The 18,814-nt window shown below is 38.4% G+C and overlaps 1 protein-coding gene across 2 annotated transcripts in view; it reads right to left on the bottom strand.

Moving 5' to 3' along the window:
* SYNPO2 (synaptopodin 2) overlaps positions 1 to 18,814 on the bottom strand; it is a 166,583-nt gene that overhangs the window by 23,286 nt on the left and 124,483 nt on the right. Inside the window, exons 2-4 of one of the 2 annotated variants that reach the window (XM_059923514.1) lie at positions 12,737 to 12,888; positions 8,227 to 9,026; positions 3,574 to 5,759 (exon numbers count right to left, since the gene is read on the bottom strand). In XM_059923514.1, the coding sequence (XP_059779497.1) occupies positions 3,574 to 5,759; positions 8,227 to 9,026; positions 12,737 to 12,888 (3,138 nt within the window). Of the gene's footprint in view, positions 1 to 2,004; positions 5,760 to 8,226; positions 9,027 to 12,736; positions 12,889 to 18,814 lie in introns of those variants that run through there. The other variant, XM_059923513.1, reaches the window with a different exon arrangement.

The following is an 18,814-nucleotide window of genomic DNA, read 5'->3' as shown; positions in this document are numbered from 1 at the left end:
TTTTTGAAAGGGGTCAGCACTATCTAGAAGAGTTAAAGAATCCTGGCTTACTCTCAAGAACTACTGTAACTCAGATCAGTTTTCCTGTAGTTAAAATGAGTTGCTTCTTGTGAAGATTAAATGAGGTACATGTTATCATTAACAATCGTGCTAGATATATTTTGAAGTACAAAATTTTACATGTTCCAGAATGACAGCCCCAGTGTGTCTTATAAAACATATTCCTAAAAATGTATGCTTTATACTATCAATGAATAGTCAAAATGCAGAAACAGTGTGATTTTCCTCTCTCAAAGCAGAATGTGTTTATTATTGAAATATTAGAAATAAGACTGTAACTGTTCTAAGATCAAAGTGGCAGTGCTCAGATTCTCAATCTTACCAGTTCTGTGATTCAATCTGCCCTCCTATAAGACTGAGAGGAATATGTGTACTTACATTTACATAGCACCTTTCTTCCTAGTATAGCTAGTGTTGTTCACATTCACTGTGGCACAACATTCCAGGAAGAGAGGTTTGAGACATCACTAAGGGGACACTGGTGGAAAGAAATTTGCATAAGGTCCTGCAGTAAGTGAGTGACTGTGATTACATTTTATTTTATATTCCAGTGCCTGTTAACCATGCAGTGGATTCCTTAGGATAATGTATATAAGGCACCTATCATAACACAAACACTCAGTAAATGATCGTTGCTATTGTGTTGACGATGACAACTTGACTTCATGGGTGGGGTGCTCTACCTAGAAATTAAGCTAACAAAGGACAAAGATAAAGACAAGGTCCTAAACTAAACAAAAACTGCCTCCTCGTACCCTCAAACTAGCCAAGCAACCAATCCGAATATCTGCCACCACAACAAAGCCAACACCCTGAATTCAAAGGGTTCCCAGTGGGAGGGAAACTGAGGTCATGAGTCCTAAGTCTCCCACCTGCTGCACTGACATCATTTCCAGAACTCCAACCTGAAAGGTGGTACACCCAGCTTATTCTGCTTGCCAGTTCCCATGGGGCTCCCCGGCTGGGGAGAAGAGGCAAAGAAATCCCTCCTTCTCCAGGGAGCTGGCTCAGTCCTTCTCCCTCCCAGCCCCCATCTCTCAGGGTGAGGTTAGACTCTGCTGTGGATACAATTTTGGAGGATTCCCATGCCTTTTCCATAATTTGGGACTGTATGGTTCCAGATGAGATCTATGCTACCAGCTCCCAGTCGAAGCTGTGGATGCTTTGATTGCATGCCTGACATGCTTCTTAGAAGCTTTTTGGGAACCCCATGACGGTCTCAGTCATGTTAGTTGTGTCTTTAGTCATCAACTCCAAACAGTGGCTCTGATAGGATGGCCACCTGTCCAACAGGAAATGGACCCCAAACACTCCTCATTCCTACATACCACAAACCACTGGACAACTGTAAATACTTGTGGGTCATTACCATTCTAGGCTACTTTTGAACCAGTGATCTCAAATTGACTACTTTGTGTTCCATTTTCTTTCCTCTAATTCATGCCGTTCTTTAAATGCTATGTTAAGAATGCAAGGTTACAAAAATGATCTCCTTTCCTGCTTCACCTTAAGATGCCTTTTTTGGTTGTTCTATTAGAAAAGAATGCAAAATGCACAGCATTCAACCGACTTCCTTTGCAAAGAACAAGTAATACAAACAATAGCCTTATATAATGGATAGACTGCTTTTTCCTTTATCCTGTATGAATCTTCCTAATTGATTTCCCAAAAAGGCAAATAAGAGACCAAGCTACATCCTGTGGTTCTAACCTCTACATAAATTGCCACCAAAAGCAATGGAAGATTTTCCAGAGAAAAAGCAGAAGAATAAGCCCCATTGTTCTGTAGCTGACTTAATTCTCCTGTGTTATGTCATACAAATACCTACGGCTTGCAGTTTTACAATGTACAGAGAAATGGAAATGTTCACAGAAAAGAAATTCAGATGTTTGGGAAGCAATATAAGAGAAATATCAGAGAAATGACTTAGGTCAGAACAGCTCATACAGGGAAGTATTTTTTTTTTAATACATTGAACAGATTAAAGAAGAAAGTAATAGTTTTAATAGGGTAGTGAAAATAGAGCAGATTGACAGTGACAGCAGAAAAAGAACAGGAATACAGGTATTTTCAGAGGATTAAAATGGTACCATGTACCCTCACACCAGGCAAGCTTTTATGAGAGGTCTCTAGACATATCTCTTGTATCGAGTAGATGGCTTTCCTTGGAGCTGTCAAAAATGCTTTGTGGTTCTCTACATTAATTCATGTTGAATATTTTCCATGGTTGGTCAGACTTGGACTTAAAATAGATATGAGAAAGGTCTTCAGGTTTACTGTCAGTAACATTATTAACTTCAGAGCCAGCTGGATGATGGCATGGTGTATGACCAATCCAAATTTAAAGGTAACCTTGTCTGAATCCTCCTGGTCCATCAAATATAAATAATAAAGTGAAGGTGCAAGAATAGAATTGCAAGGAACAGTGGGAGGAGCAGTTGTCAGAAAGCAAAACAAACACAAGAAAAAAAAAATCTGTGACGTCACTCAGAAATGATGCTAATAATTGTGAGTTCTCACCCTACGGCCTCCACACACATGGGATTACTCGTGCTTCACAGTCAGCCCCTGGAGTCAGTAACCCTTCATGCCCCAATCATGTGATTTCCCAAAGGAAAACAATAGTCATATGTACCTTTATCTGCAGCCTGCTCACCTTTTTATGTGTTACTCCGTTTTACTGTACTCTACCACTTGCCTCAGCCGAGGAAAACAAACTTATGCCTTCATGGGCAATTGGAGATGTACTCAATTTCTTAGGTAACTGGGGAGAGAGGATGGGAATCAATCTCTAAGGATAATTATCCTTCTTGCCCATCCAGTTTACTTTAAAGAAATGAGCTAATATATGTAAAACATCTGGCAAGGAGCCTAGTACATAATAAGTACTCTATAATTATTAATCCCCTCTTTCTTACCTACCTTACTAAACTATGTACATTCCAACCGTCCCCAAGGTACCTTCTCTGCAACATCAAACAGGTGGCTGAGGTTGACAGACCAGAGCTGATCCCTGTCCTCGATAAATTTCGTATCCTTTAATACTAGTAATAGAGATAAAGCACTACTTAAAAAGGAAATGTCAGTCAATACATGTTATGTTTTCACTACATTTGAACCTTTTCACTGTAGGAACACAGCTGTTATGTTACATAAAGACTGTGTCCCAATGTTGATAACACTGATCACTGTTTTTTTTTTTTTTGTGGCTAAAGCATAAACCCTAAGTATCTGCTTACTTAATATAATGGCCCATGTCTATTTAGGGGTGCTCCCAGACTTTTTAAGTGTGCAAAGAAGATAAATATGTTTTAAGTCAATCTGAGTTAGATTTTTGACTCATTAAAAATATTCTCCTTGGACCCAGATTGGGAGGTGACATCTGAAATTAAGTTGAGGACTTGCTAGGCATTCTCAGGGACTCAAGTAACACTGCAAACAATTCGTTTCAAGCAAAGTGGACACTCAGCTTCAGCTACAAGATTACTCTTCCACAACAGATGGTTTCCACACCTGAACTGTGACACCACTTTTCTTTGCTGAGAACTTCGGCCTTGGTGCCACAAAGTAAGATGTCGAGGCTGATTCTTGCTTTGGAGAGGTGGGAATGGCCACGGGCACTGGGGAGGCGCTTACTGGTGAGGAGGCCTCGGCAAAGAAGGAAGGCTGAGAGCTATAGGCTGGCACTGAGTACACAGACGAGGCCTGCACATTAGCGGGCGAGCCAGCATTCACTGGCTGAGGAGGAATAGCTTGCTTCATGGCTGGCAGTGAACTGACCTTGACTGATGACTTTGCAGGGAGGCCATCCTTTGCATCTGGAGGTTGGAAAGTAAACAAGGATGCATTTAGCTGATAAGGTTGGTGCTTCATGACATCCAAAGCATTAAGGGGTTTCTTGCCCTTTTTCTTGCTTGTTTTGGAGGCCTGTGGGGCTGATGGCTGGGACTTGACGGCAGCCAGTGGGTAGGAGGGGGAGTGGATAGGATTGTAGGCCACAGGAGGGGGTGCTCGGACATTGGAGGAGTACTTCCAGCCGGCCGGGAGAGATGGAGTGGGAGACTGAGCACGGGCAGCATGGGCCTGCACGGTGTCTGAATCTACCACGTACTTTTTCATCCTCGACTGCCTTTTAGCAAAGAGCTGGGCTCCTTTCCCACTCATTCCTGGAAGCTCATTGGATGGTCCCATTGCACCAGTATGAGCAGCGTTTACCGTTGGTGTGGGAGCCGCTGGTTTGGGAGTGTAGTTCAGACTGGCTACTGATGCTTGTGGTCCTTTGAAGGGACCAGCCAGGTTCAGAGCACTAGCAGGCCGGGCAGGAGGGTAAGAAGGCTGCGCTATTTTGATGGAGGAAACAACGGTGCCATGTGATGGGTTGGATGTGGGGAAGGCAGGAGGTTGGGCTGGAGCCACTCCTGGCGACCAGACTGGAGAAACTGGAGTTACTGGTTGGGAGGATGAGGACTTGACAGAAGGCTTTGGAGCGACAGGAGGTGGGGTCTTTTGTTTTGCAGTGGGGCTTTGCATGAAATTACAAGCCTCTGCTCCTAAACTGAGGTAGTCTTCTTCTGGTCCGGAATCTCCTCCTGCTCCAGTGCCCTTTTTGCCTTCCGAATTTTGAAGAAGTGACAAGAGTTCAGGATTTGGGCTTACTTTGGGCTCTTTAAAAGTGAACATGGGTTTTGTCGTGCTTCTCCTTTTGGCCTCCTGCAATATTCCTGTTCTTTTTGCTGGCACCGCGATCCTTTCATCCCGGGAAGCTATTCGTTCAGATGAATCGTAAAAGGCTGGCTGGGACCATGGGCCAGGCTGGGGCCACGGAGGGGGCTGTGGTGGGCCAGCTGTCGGACTTGACACTGCTCTGGAGAAGGTTTCAGGTGGGGGTGTGACTGCAGAATAAGGTGGAGGCGCAGGAAAGTCAGCGATGGGACTGGTCATGTTTCGCGTTGGAGAGAAGGGGGTTGCTGGCTGGTTCACGGACCCCGGGAAGGGTTTGGCCGTTCTATTCATAGGGATCATCCTCTGAGCCTCTGCTGTCTCGGACACCCCGGTGAAGCCATTCTGTTGGGGCACATGGCCAAGGCCATGGCTCACCTCAATGTAGCTTTTGCTCACAGAGCTCTGCACTCTCACCGATTCTTCTTCCTTCCTTTGGTAAGATGTCATGGTTCTCAGGCCATCCATCTGGGCAGCATCTGGTTCTCTGCTTGGCATTCCACTCACCCTCTCCTCCTCTTTTTGGGCTGTGATCTGATCCATTCTCTCCCTCCTCTTAGCAAACATGAGGGCCCCCTTGCCTGTGGTGTCTGGCAACATCTCCATCTTGTCCCCTCTGTTCAGTTTCTTTTCAATGTCCACTAGTCCAGAATCCCAGTCAAAGTTCACAACTTGTGTGTTGTCGTCAGTGTCAGACAACAACTCTTCCTCCACCTCGGATTCGCTCGCACGCAGAAATGCTACTTCACATGTATCCTCTTTGTCGCCTTCTTCCTCCTCCTCCTCTGCCTCTCGATCAAGTTCACCAGTCCCGTAACTGACTAGGGTGTATTTCCTGGCCCTCCGACGACGCTTCTTAAACATCAACACCCCCTTGGAGTTGGGGTTGGGGGCATCTGTCAGAAGGAGGGCAATGCTTTTGCATTTAGATTTTGCTTCTTTCACCTGCTTTTCTGATAGGCTTTCACTCCTCCTGAGCCCTAGGGAAAATACAAAAATTATATTGAGTTGGCGAGTTCAAGGAAGACTCCATGGCAACCCAGAAATCAACTCTCCTGGGGGAAAATGAATACGGAAAAAACATGTTTACAGTTGGGTATTGAATTTTGAAGCAATCCAACTCATTTCTCTTTCTTATTTCTTTTAAAATGTATACTTCTTTAAAGATATATATGATGATATAATACAGATATAATTTGTATATATATAATATGCCATTTCATTTTTTCCTGTAAATACATTTTTATATATGTTGGTTAGAATATATGTTTCATAATTTGTTTCTGTATGGCTCCTTACACTTTAACAATAAACACTGGAAAATAAATGTCAGTTAATCGGATGTCATTAAAATTACAAAGGAAAGAATTTAAGGACATAATATTTTCTGAAAACAAGTTAGGACATACCTTGCATTTCCATATTTAAAAAATAAAATGTTGATATAAAACATTTCCAAGCATTTTTAAAAAGTGGGAGGGGGAAACAAGAAAATATTGTTTACGTAAATGTTTTAATGTAATAAGTTTAAATATTTAAGTTTTCTGTTTCTTTTTTTTTTACTTTGCCATTCTCCCAAAGTCTTTGCATTCACAGCTACTAAATTAATATAAAGTCAAAAAACTGAATGAATAATAATTGAAGGTATTGAATCAATAATTAATAATAATTCAGAATACAAGATTATTGTGAATACATTTAAGAAATTTTAGCTACAAAATTGTCTAGATAAATTTGTTTGTAAATGTATTACCATCTTGGAAATATAATACTACTTTAGTTGCAGCAAGAATAAGTGTAAATCTTGGGGAAATTTTTAAATTATATTACTAGTGACCCTTATAACTGTGGGTAAAAATTGATGCAGAAATTAAGTCATGTAAAATGAGAACTTGACAGTTTTAAAATAACAAAAAGTTATATTTCAATTTTTAATTTTATTATTATTGTTATAAAAAATAAATTGGTGGCAAATTAATTTATAGTACCAGCTAATTATAATCATGTGTTCCATGATAAATGAGCATGGTTCACAAATAATTTTTGAATTCCTCAAAATAGTTAAATGGAAATTTCAGAAAATCTTTTTGAATATTTTTTTGATTGGAAATCAGCTCTATTTGTCACTGGAAAAAATCAGACTTAATGGTTACTTTTTCAAAAATAAAATAGAATCAGAATAGTTTTATAGCAAAATTACAGATATTCACTGGTAATCAAATTTTATTTAGAGAATATAGTAAAAAGTGTGGTCATTCCTAAATGTAATTCCTTTTTTGACTAGTGTTATACAACTTACTATTAAATTGACAGTCACAGTTGCACAGTTGTTGCTAACTTCGCTGCCAACATGTAAAATATGTGTGAGTGCTGCCTTAATGCACTTGTTTAATATGCTATAAATGTGAAGATGCATACAGATGCTTAAAGTATAAGGAATGATTAACATCACTTGCCAATTCAACTACAAATGGTTATGCTAAAAATATGCTTTAAAAGGAATAACAATAGTTAGGAGACTTAATATACTTTGAATACCCAAGATCATTACTGTTGTGTATCATTCGTACATTCAAGTGCCTTTGACAGTCAGTTTTTACCTCCTCAAATGAAATTCCAAATTTGTTTTTAAAGACCACATGAAAGAAAATAACAAAAATCATAAAACCTAACTGCCATTCTTATCTTCATTCTCCACTCTGTAAGCGCTCCCCTGGGTAAAACAAAACACTGTAAAAAGCCTTGACTTTAAAATATATTTTGTGTTGGGGGACATTTAAATGCCTCCACATGGCCCTGGGGATTGACTTTTGTGTCTAGAAGGTAGATGAAACGCTTTGCAGTCTAGTGAAGACTTAACAGAACGGAGAGGATCACGTAACTGCTCAGCATTCCACATGTCCTTGTCCGTCAAACTCACTTCTGCAAGCATCATCATGCTGCACAATGATTTGTTTCACAACGAGGATCTGCTTTTAATATCAGTGGTGGAGGCTGTATTTTAAAGACACCTCTCAGCAACAAACTCAACAGTTTTTGACAGTTAAACTCAGCGTCCACATGACTTCAGATACTCTCAGATGCTATTTTAACATGAAATATCACAATATTCTGAGACAAATCAAAAAGGCACATTAACAGTATTATTTTCTTGAACAGTTCCTGTGTCTTTGGGAATAAAAGAAAATGCATTAAAAACATTTAAATCTACTACAAAGTTCAAACTTATTACTTCCAGGTCAGAAATTGGTATTTTCCACAATTTCATGTTTGTTATTTTGTGCATTAATAAATTAAAAAAAAGAAAAAAGCCAATGAGAGACATAAGAAAATCTTACCAAAAAAAAAAAAAAAAAAGAAATCCATGCAGGCAAAGCAGAAGCAAAATACCCTAAGCTCCCAAGCCCCTTCCAACAGCCCAGCAGTGGCCCCCTGGGCAGGACTTACGTGCGTGGCGTGCTCTGTGCTTGTGAGGTCTGCTGTGATCCCTTTCTGACCGTGGATCTTCTCCCTGCTCTGTGCCTTCTGATGAGACTGCAAAGGATACCAGAGAAGGAGGTGCTTCTAACTGCCCTCCTTCCACTGGAGAATCCACACACCCCTTTCCTGCCTGAAGCCTGCTCTCTTCCGTCTTCTGCCTATCAGAGCAGTCGAAGATCACTTCCACTCGGGGCAGCCCGGTGTCTCCTGCTTCACTTCCCTGTATCACTCTCAACTCTTGGCCACTGGAGATCTGGATTATCTTGCTGGACCTCAGAGGAGGCTCCCCTTTCTCATTAGTGGGGACAGAATTTATGTGGACGATCCCGTCATGCTGTAGATTAGGATCTGGGTCAGGAGACTTAGATTTTTCAGCTCCCAGGAGAGCCACTACAGGGGCACTAGTGCGCTTGTGTCTCTCTTGTGAAAGGGTCAGTTGTAGCTCAACCACAGTGCCTGGCTGCCCCGCTTCTGCCTTCTCCCTTAAGATAACCTCCTCTGCTAAGCATCTACTTTTAGAGTCAGACGTGTGAGGAGCCAGGCCTGTTTCTTCTTTTATGCTCCCAGAAAAACCAGCACCACTTGCTTGGTCCTCAGCTAGGGGAGCTCCACTCTTGACCTGGGCGATGTAGAACTCTCTGTACTGGCTCTTCGTGGCTGGTCGAATCTGTAGGGTGGTACTTTCCACGTACCCTTCATGGATGAGATGCTCATGGTTTTTGTTTTCAGTCTCAGAGTTCAAAGTCTCACTTATTCCACTGGATGGTCTGCACACAGAAAAATCAGTCCAGACGGTTAAATCAGAGTGTGTTACACCTGCCAAAGAACTTCCTGACACTTTTATGATGTCTAATACAGGATACAGTAAAAATATTTCCTCTTAAATGTCAACTGCAACATATTTGAAAACAGAAATTGGCAACATGTTTATATTATTATTTAAAGATCTTCCAAATAAACTTGCCTTTTAAAGCAAAGCAAAAATGCTCACCAAATGTTATGAAACAGAAATCCATCCTAAATTCAGCTTTTATTTTTTTCAAAGCACAAGTTATAGCTACATAGATGCCCTTCATCTATAATTATTGGGGTGTTTTCAAATAACCATGCTTGTTATAATATGACAAAGCATTTTAATGTCTTATTGACTAAGTTTAGGTCTGGACATTATAAAGTCTCATAAACATATTCAGCAGCTTCAGAGCAATATTAATATACAGATAACTCAAGTAATCCTTTTAGAGGCTGTGCTTTCTTGAAAGGAATGAAATAGAAGCTGTTTTTTTAAGCTCCAATGAGCATGTGTTTTGTAATAAGTGGACCCCAGCCCAGTACTCTTGTGTAAAGAGAAATCCTTTCCATGCTGCAATGAATCATTGAGTCATGGAGTATTTATAATCTGAGACGTCTCCCCTTCTCTGCTTGAACTTGTTCTCTTGGAGCTTTCCTTATAGGATCTCTGAAGTCAAACTGTTCCTTAATCTCTCAGCTAAGGAGCCCACAGCTGTTCACCACAGTCCTTTGATTTTGACCTTTACCATTCTCAGATGGTTTTGCAAATTTGGGTTTGCAAGAAGCAGTGTCAGTTAAGGGTTAAACAACTTCTTGCTAAAACTCTAATTTAAACTCTAACTGCTTTTAGAAGAGAAGCATCATTCACAGAACAGCTGTAGGAGATGCCTTCATTTCTTACATTTGTAAGTTTTTTAAAGAAGCAGCAGCGCCTATCTTGGCCCCTTTCTTCTTCCCACAAAATGTACCCTAACTAATGCAGCGTCATCAATTGAAGGGAGTGAGCCCCTACTTCTATTCTACTCAAGGGAATTTACCTTAGAATTTATGTTGTAGTAAAATTTGAGACTAATATTCAAAATAATTACTCCTAACTTTGCTTTTGACTGCATTTAGCAAAACAAAAATAAACAAAACACAAACTAACAGTCAAATGAAATGCAGCTTTCTCTATGCAAGTAATCTGTAAAGCTTCCTGGTAATACCAAAAAAACCATTATAAAATAGTATTTTTAAAACATGTTGAAAGCAAATTAGATCTTTCTTATATAGGAAATGATGAATACACTGTATGCAACTGAATTTGAGGGTATCAAAAGGCCAGAGAGTTTTAATTTAGGAAAGCCTTGAGATGGAAGTAGATTAAATCACTTTGAATTATGTTAGCAATCAGTTATGAAGCTGAGAAGAGAATAGTTTGAATTCGTTCCAGCCTTACACACTGTAATACAGGCAAATGGGTCAGATAAATGTTAACATTTATTGGTAGCCAAGGTAAAATGGATAGATATACATGAATAAAAATCATAAAAGAACTAGAGGTTAGAGCTTTATACCTTAAAATGCTCATTTCCATTCAGTGCACATAGGTACTCAATTCCACAATTTATGTGTCATAATTATATGGGTATATATATATAATCATTTAAATGAAATTTACCGTAATAGAGACAATGTTAAAGGAGGATTTTTTTAAGGTAGTCTGACCCAGCTATCTCTGGGCAATAGTCCAGGAAAAGTAAACCGCTTGTCCTCTAGGGATAGACAACAGTTACATGAGTGAGAGAAATATTTAATTCCAGGAAACAAAGTTTGGTTATCCAGATTGGTAGTGGTGGTGGTGTTGGTGATGATGATGATGACCTTTGGGCTGATTTTAATTTGAGATTCCATTTTGAATCTCGTCAATTATTTATTTATTTTGTAAAAGTAAAAATACTTAAGAGAAAATAATAATAATCATGGTTCCAGTTCTTAAAAGTAGGAGAGAACTAGTCTATTTATTTCTGAAAGTAAATAGGTGCCTAAGACTCAACTTTAAACCATCAAGGACTTTCCCAGTGGTAGTCAATCCTAATCGAAACAAGAACTAGTAGGGGGCTTCCCTGCTGGCGCAGTGGTTGAGAGTCTGCCTGCCAATGCAGGGGACACAGGTTCGAGCCCTGGTCTGGGAAGATCCCACATGCCACGGAGCAACTGGGCCCGTGAGCCACAAATACTGAGCCTGCGCGTCTGGAGCCTGTGCTCCGCAACAAGAGAGGCCGCAATAGTGAGAGGCCCGCGCACCACGATGAAGAGTGGCCCCCACTTGCCGTAACTAGAGAAAGCCCTCGCCCAGAAACAAAGACCCAACACAGCCATAAATAAATAAATAAATAAATAAATAAATAATAAATGGGTCATCACATTAAAAAAAAAAAAAAGAACTAGTAGGGGATGTCTCAGACTACAAGTGTGTTCTGAAGAGACTGGCCTCATTAAATCAGCAAAGACACTAAAAGGGAATAAGAAGTTAGAAAAGGTTTTTCTCCCAGTTTGGATGTGATTGAACACTTCAAATACCTCAGAGATTTATGCATAATAATGGCCAACCCTGTGACTACACTTGGCAACATTCCTGTTAGATCCCTTTTAAAAGCAAATGGCAGCTTTATAAATAAGTAGGATCCCAGGGGCTTAAACACTGGGCTTGAAGGGTAAATATTTAGATGGGAGATTCTGAGACAAATGCTAGATTTCTTTTATTTTCACAAAATTTTGGCCAAAGTGAGTTCACGTTTGTATAGAAATGGAATCATATTGAATGATTATCAGAGGGATAATGCTGTACGTAGTCTTTCTGCAGAGTTAAGGCAAAACCTAGAAGGTTTTGAAATTCTGTGGGAAGAGCCCTTCTCTTGTCTTTCTGAAGGCTGCTCTCTAGGAAGCCAGAGTGTTCCTTTGTGGATTCATTATAATGCCATGGTCAGGGCCTCATTTACAAAGTTAATGTGGACTGTACTGCAATTTGCACATGGTAAAAATGTTGATGCTATAATTTTTTGTGATTACCCTCATTGTTTTCTTTTGTTTTTATGTTTAAAGTTTACTTCTGCATTTTTAAGCAGTTAGGTGAGGAGGGTGGTATTAGGAGAGATCAAATTGACAAGTGATTTGCATTGATAGTCCAAAAACTAACCATCAGCTTTTGCCCATATCCAAATATTGGTTTTTCTGGCAAACAGAAATTGGGCTGCTTTTAAGCGTTTCTTGGTTCTTTTCTTTCTCCTAGGCATCCTCTTTCTATTCAAATAAATATTATACAGTATAATATTGTGACATTTAAACATTTAAATTAATCTGTGAATCTAGGAATTATAATTTAGTGATCCTGACCTACCAAAAAATCTTGACCTAGAAGTATTATGTTCAATATACTGAGCTTCCTAAGGAAGTAGTCTAAAATACCTAACTAAGATTTTCAACAGAGTTCTTGAAACAAAATTTTCAAGTTAATTCTCAATTAACCAGAAAATTCAGTTGATTAGAATGGCCATTTTTCAAACACTTTGATTTTTCTGTTTAACTATACTGACCTACAGAGCACCCTCATTTCCCCATAGATAACAATTTATATGGTAGTAGGAGCTATAAGCTTTCCCATGTAGCTTCGGGAGAAAATATACATTCCAACAAATCTTTTTACCTTTTGACGAGCATTTGGAGAGAGTCTGTTATGCTCTCCATGAGCTTGATGACTTCTGGGTAGGTGAGGTCTGCACAAGGGTTGCCATTGATAGAAACCACTTCATCCCCCTCACAGAGCCCAGACCCGGAGGCTTTGCTCTGGCTTCGGATCTGAGTGGAGTGAAAAAGGAGGCAATAGTTAGAATTATATAACATAAAAAAACACGCCATTATCTCTGAGAAATTTTTACTTGGGAGAGGTAAATAGATCTGCAAACTGTAAAAGCAGCCCTGATTTTTAATTTACCTGTTAACCTATAAGACCATCTTAAACACTTTTCACCCGTTACGCACAATTTATTATACACCATAATGTCAACATTTAATTCATAGCATTCTAAGTAAACAGAAAAAAAGGAAATCAAATCTAGGGTGAAGGAACTAGAAAAACAGAAATAAAGAATGGTGAAGAATGGAGGAAGACAGATGTTTAAACTGATTATACGTTAAAAATAATTATGTCACACTGTGAAGCTTGATCCAATCAGAAAGTGGCTTCTCCCATTAAAATAAAATTTAAAAGCCCTTCTCATTGCCAGGGTGGATGGAACACCAAATGTAAGAAGGACATGTAGGGCAGGACAATCAATTTAAGGAGGGAGCTGTACAGCTCAATGAACTGACGAAAGCCATCCCAGTAAAATGGGGAAATTAGGCAGCAGGATATTAAGAATTACGTCAAAGGGAGAAATCCTTCATGGAAATCAACTATTCAAGACTTGATAATAAGCAAACTTTAGCAAAAAAGAAAGAAAAAAAGGGATTATTTTGCAAAAAAATAGAAACAGCCCTGCTATAAGTATTGCATCATATTCCAGCACAGATTCAGTGGGACAAGAAATGACTAAAAACCTAGAAGAGAACCTTCAGATCCTGGAAGAGAAATTCAGAGGAGCAGAATAGCAACAGAGAGCTCCCACCAGTCCTTAGTGAAGAATCACATTCAGTTATTCCTGGAGGTTTACATTCTGTATAATTATGATTATGGTAAAATGCTGTGCTGGTTATTCTCCATCTGCCCTTCCAGGCCCATTCTCTACCCTCCCTGGCGCCTCTTTATGGCAGTGGGAGGATTGGCCTGTAGAGACTGCAGTGACCCAGTTCCCTTGCCTGCCAACTCCTGGTTGGATTTGGTCAACCGGAAGCCCCAGTAAGAGATCAAAGAGCAAGGGAAATGAGAAGTCAGGGAGGTGTTCTCCCTGCAAGACCTGCTGGGCCACGATTTGGCAATGGCTTTGCTGCTTGATCTAGACAGTTAGAGCTCTTGTCCGTCTGTCCCTCTACCGTGCCTTAACTCTTGTTATATTCCAATAACACACACCATCTCTTTGCATCTTCAGGCCTAAGGGTAATAATAGCTTCCTGCTCTTGATCTCTGGGTGCTTCATTATCATTTGTTGGTTCACTTGAGCCTGCCTTTAGTCCCTGCATTACATTATCTTTAATTACTCCATTGAACAGGCCACCTATTTCCTGCTGGGACCCTAAATGATACTAATGTGTTTAGATTTCATTTTATAACGTGAATTTAATAGTTCTCAATGAACTATGTATCATGATCATACAATCTCAAATTTAAGAATACTTTAAGATAATCTTATATACATTTTCTACCAAGGGGATCCCTGTTTGACTATTAAAATTAAGATTCTGAGTCCAAAGAGGCCAAAACCAGGTAAGCAGTGCTTCTTGAAGAATGTTTTCATAGCCAGGCTCATTTCTGATTTGGCATAAAATGTATTTCAATTTATCTCTAACAGATGCCTACAAATTCTTGCTAAGGTCTTAAATGATAATTAATATGCTGACTGAAACAGGTTTAAAGTTTATATCTCCAAGTGCATTTATATTTTAAATGATACTCTTGGAAGCAGAAACATATCTTTAAGTGCCAAAGCAATGATGCTATTGAAATTTGAAGTGATTCAGTTAGTTTTGTTCTGGGAGGGTCTATCCTTTTATTGTTATAAATTATAAGAAGGCCTTCCCCTTTTTCTGAAAAACCAATCTCATTCCTTTTGTTTTGAAAGAACACACTAATTTATTGCAAAAATTAAAGGAACTCAATATTTCCAAGGCTATAAGGAAGCAACAAAAGCAATGAGAAAGAGAATTTCACCCAGTTTTGAAAAATATTTGTTTACTGACTGCCAAATATATTTGTTTTGTTGTCTTGCATGAAATTATTAAAATAAAGAATCATGAGAGAGTTGTTAATAAGAATGAAACAATGCTCAACAATGAACATTTAAGTTAGGAATAGAGTTATTCACATTTCATTTAAATTTATTTAATTTTTTTAAATAAAATAAGATTAGGTGGATAATAAAGCATATTTCTGAAGCATAAAACCATTCATCCAGTGGAGTCAGATGTACTAGAGTGCAAACAGAAAATTCATCCTTTTGAGAACCAAGGGAGTTTTATGTTGATAAAACAGATGCGTCATTATACCCTGTACCCCAGCCCCCACCAGGCCCAATCTTGAAGCTGGGGTTCCGTTTATCAGCAATAAGTTGTGTGAGTTTTCAGCAGCTTCATGGGTTTGCAGAGCAAGATGAAAAATTGGTCCTTGGAAAATAAACAAATCCACAACTTAACAGAGCTGTCTATCTTCCAAACACGTGTTGCTTGATGGGGAAGGTGCAATTCATCATTATGCTTGTCAAGTGAGGCTTTTAGTGGTATCCAAATAAGCAAAAGCACTATGGTAGGAGCCATTAGCATTCCTTCAGAGCATACATTCTGAGGTCAACATTTGGAATCAACTGCTGTGATTGTGTTTAGCTGACCTTTTACTTTTGTCTGAACAGCAGGAAATATTTTTTCCCTCAAGAACCATGTTAAATATGGTGATACTTTCCTTGCTGCAAAGACTTTTCTAAAGTACTACTCTTTCTCCATTTTTAATAGGACTAAACTAAACAATGGTTGTATGCCAGAGCCAGTTATGCCCAAACATATCCCTTGCAATCACCAACTTCACCAATGTGGTTCTGTTCATAGGTGTATTATGAAGAATAAACATTTATTAGGGTACAAAAGATCTTTACCTTATATTGTGTATAATTATGTATTTTTATAATTTGTATAATTGTGCATTATTATGTATCTGAGTAAAAATTCTATTCCCTGAAAACATTCTTACTTGTTAAAATGAAATACATTGTCAGTAAAAAGAGTAAGTTTGCATATAAAAATCATTACTATTTATAATGCTGAATCTCTATCAGTGAAATTATCAACCAGTCTTCTCCTCAAGCCATTAGTCCTACATTCATAAAATGTGTGTCCTAGTGGGAAAGAACACCAACTCTGATGAAAGAAGACATAGGATTCAATTGTGTGGCTCCAATGCTTGCTAATTCTCTGAACTTAGATGAGTTACATTACATCCTTAAGCTCTAGTTTTCTAAAGTGTAAAATAGAACTAATAAATTTGATCTCTCTAGATGGTTAATAAGGATTAGAAATAATATGTGTTAAGTTCCATGATGCACATACAGCTCGTAGAAGTGCTCAAGAAGGGACTAATGAATAAGAATGCATTGACTTTCTACACACACACACACACACACACACAAACAAAAAGAACATGCCAAGTAAAAAGAAAAACTGTAAAATGTTAGTACTTTGTCTATAAGATGTTTGAAAATATCTGGATTTATTTTCAGTTTTTATCCATATACTTGGCATTATCTCATCATAATCTAAGATAAACAATGTTTCATCTATCTTTTCCTATGTGAAATGTGTAAGTACACATTTCATAACTGAAATATGGAAGAGAATACAAGCCTATTTATTGTTTCCCAGCAGAGATAATAATACAAATATTTAAATATTAGTGGCTTGTTTTTATTGAGCACTTACTATACTAAGCCCTTTACATCCTTAAACCATTTATCTCTATAAAACATTAATGAGAAGTATAAATGTACTTCTACTTGTATGTGTTCAGATGTGCTGTCATTACTCTCATTTTTATGGATCGGAAAACAGAGACTCAGAAAAGTTAGGTACTTTGCCTAAAATCACACAGCTAGGACCAGAACTTGAACACAGGGATTTTGACCCCAGGGCTTGTGTTTTTAACCATTACACATATTGCCTACTTAGTCGATAGTCTAAATTCTCTACCATGAGCCCTACAGTGAAGAGAGAGAGGAGTGCAATAACAATTGACCTACAGTGAGTAAAGTCAGGGAGGAAATGGGAGAGACTAGGAAGAAGTGACAAAAACTTGCCTGGTCAGTCCATAAACCAATGTTGGGAAGGACAGGTTTTGTTTATTTTGTTTTCCTTCTTCTTCTTCCTCTTTTATTATTTTAAGAGTTATATATATATAATATTCTTTAAAGATTTTTCAATCTTTAATTTTTAATTGTCAATTTATGACCCAATATGTTACAAATTCAAAATTGAATAAAACTGTGTTTTGCAAACTGTGATATGAAACAACGTACCTATGTGAGCATGCAATATAACTCCTTTTCTCTGAAAACATTCCCTTAGAGACCTCATTCCACACCTAATACATTAGTCAGATGAGTGAGTTTCTATCCATAAATCCTGTATTCCCTTTCAGTGTCTCTCAATTTAATCAGAGCACAAAACTAAGAGAGATACTGGTAACGTAGATATTTACCAAATACTGTGTTTTATTGTTTACAGCCCCTTGATCCATGTCAGGAAAGATTTATTTTACTGCAACCAAGTGAAAATGTAAAGTTAAGGCTTCTTTAGGACATTTAACAACATTATTTCATTTCATAAACTAAATCTGAGAAGAATGTCAGCTATGCTCATTTACTTTTATGATAAATAATTCCCTGGTAAAATGAAAAAAGCTCCATTTCTATTAACTTATTATTGCATCATTTCCACGTCTTCCAGAACTGACTAGAAAGCAAGTACCAGGTTTGAGTTCTCACAGAACCTTGTACTTAAACTACTTTGTTGTATATATGACATATCAAGTGTGTCAGATTCCTGTTAGCAAAACTAAATCTTGTCTCATGGGCTGCATTTTCACATACAATTCACTGACATGTCCTCTTGGAAGATGTCAGAGTAAGTGGTAGAACCAAGACAGTCTCCTCTTTAAATTCCACTACTATATGTATTAAAACACATGAAAGAGAAAGAGAAGATAGCATAAATTAACCTATCCTATGCAGGGCTATTCTTAATCCATAAAATAAAGTCTTGGGACCTGGAGATAACTAAGACAGGATGAAAGACATGATCTCAGACAAGTAAAAACATTATGATGGAAGCTGGAAAATAGTCTATGATCTAGTAGCTCTTTCTGAAGCCCCAGCCCTTCCTCAATTTTCCACTTCAGGCCTTTGGCAAAACTTCCCTCATACTTCTAAGACAAAATTTAATAAGCATTCCCTCACCCCAACTGGCTCTTAAACCAAAGACTTAGATAAGTCTGTGTTTATCAGCTGTCCAGTGAAATGGTCAGAATGGTCATTGGAAGGTACAGCAAGAGCAATGATGATGGTTAAAGTTTTAGAAATAAGTAAATAATCCTACTTTTAATGGGCTTGCTTCCAAATTCTGAACTCCAACCTCAGCCCTTGAAGGGGGGTTTCCTAATAACAAAACTGAGTTTACAAGTTGTTGGGAATTCACGTTCACAGTGGTACAATATTTTTGGAAATCAATAGCAAATAGCAATATAACAGTTTCAGAATGACAAGGCAAAAGAAAAGGACCAGAACACAATGGAATAAAAATAATAATAACCCAAGAAAAATCTTAATTGTAGGAAGCAAAAAGCATCTTGGAATTCAGTGCAGAAATTCAAACAGTGAAATGGAAAATAAAGACTTGAGGACATATCTAGACTATGGGAAAAACAAACAAGAAATATAACTAGTAACTGAGTAAATAAAAAGTCAGAGAAGACTGTGGCAAAGAGTTGAATGGATTGCTCGACTTTTGTCCCAAGCCCTCTTGAATGTGCCTTGTGTGCAACAGAGGCTGAGAAGATAAAATAACATTTCCCAGACTCTCCTTCTGCTAG

The sequence above is a fragment of the Balaenoptera ricei genome, chromosome 5, assembly GCF_028023285.1.
Source record: "Balaenoptera ricei isolate mBalRic1 chromosome 5, mBalRic1.hap2, whole genome shotgun sequence".
In the NCBI taxonomy this organism is placed as follows: Eukaryota; Metazoa; Chordata; class Mammalia; order Artiodactyla; family Balaenopteridae; genus Balaenoptera; species Balaenoptera ricei.
Note: the sequence above shows the minus strand (reverse complement) of the source record. Positions and strands in the feature narration are given on the sequence as shown.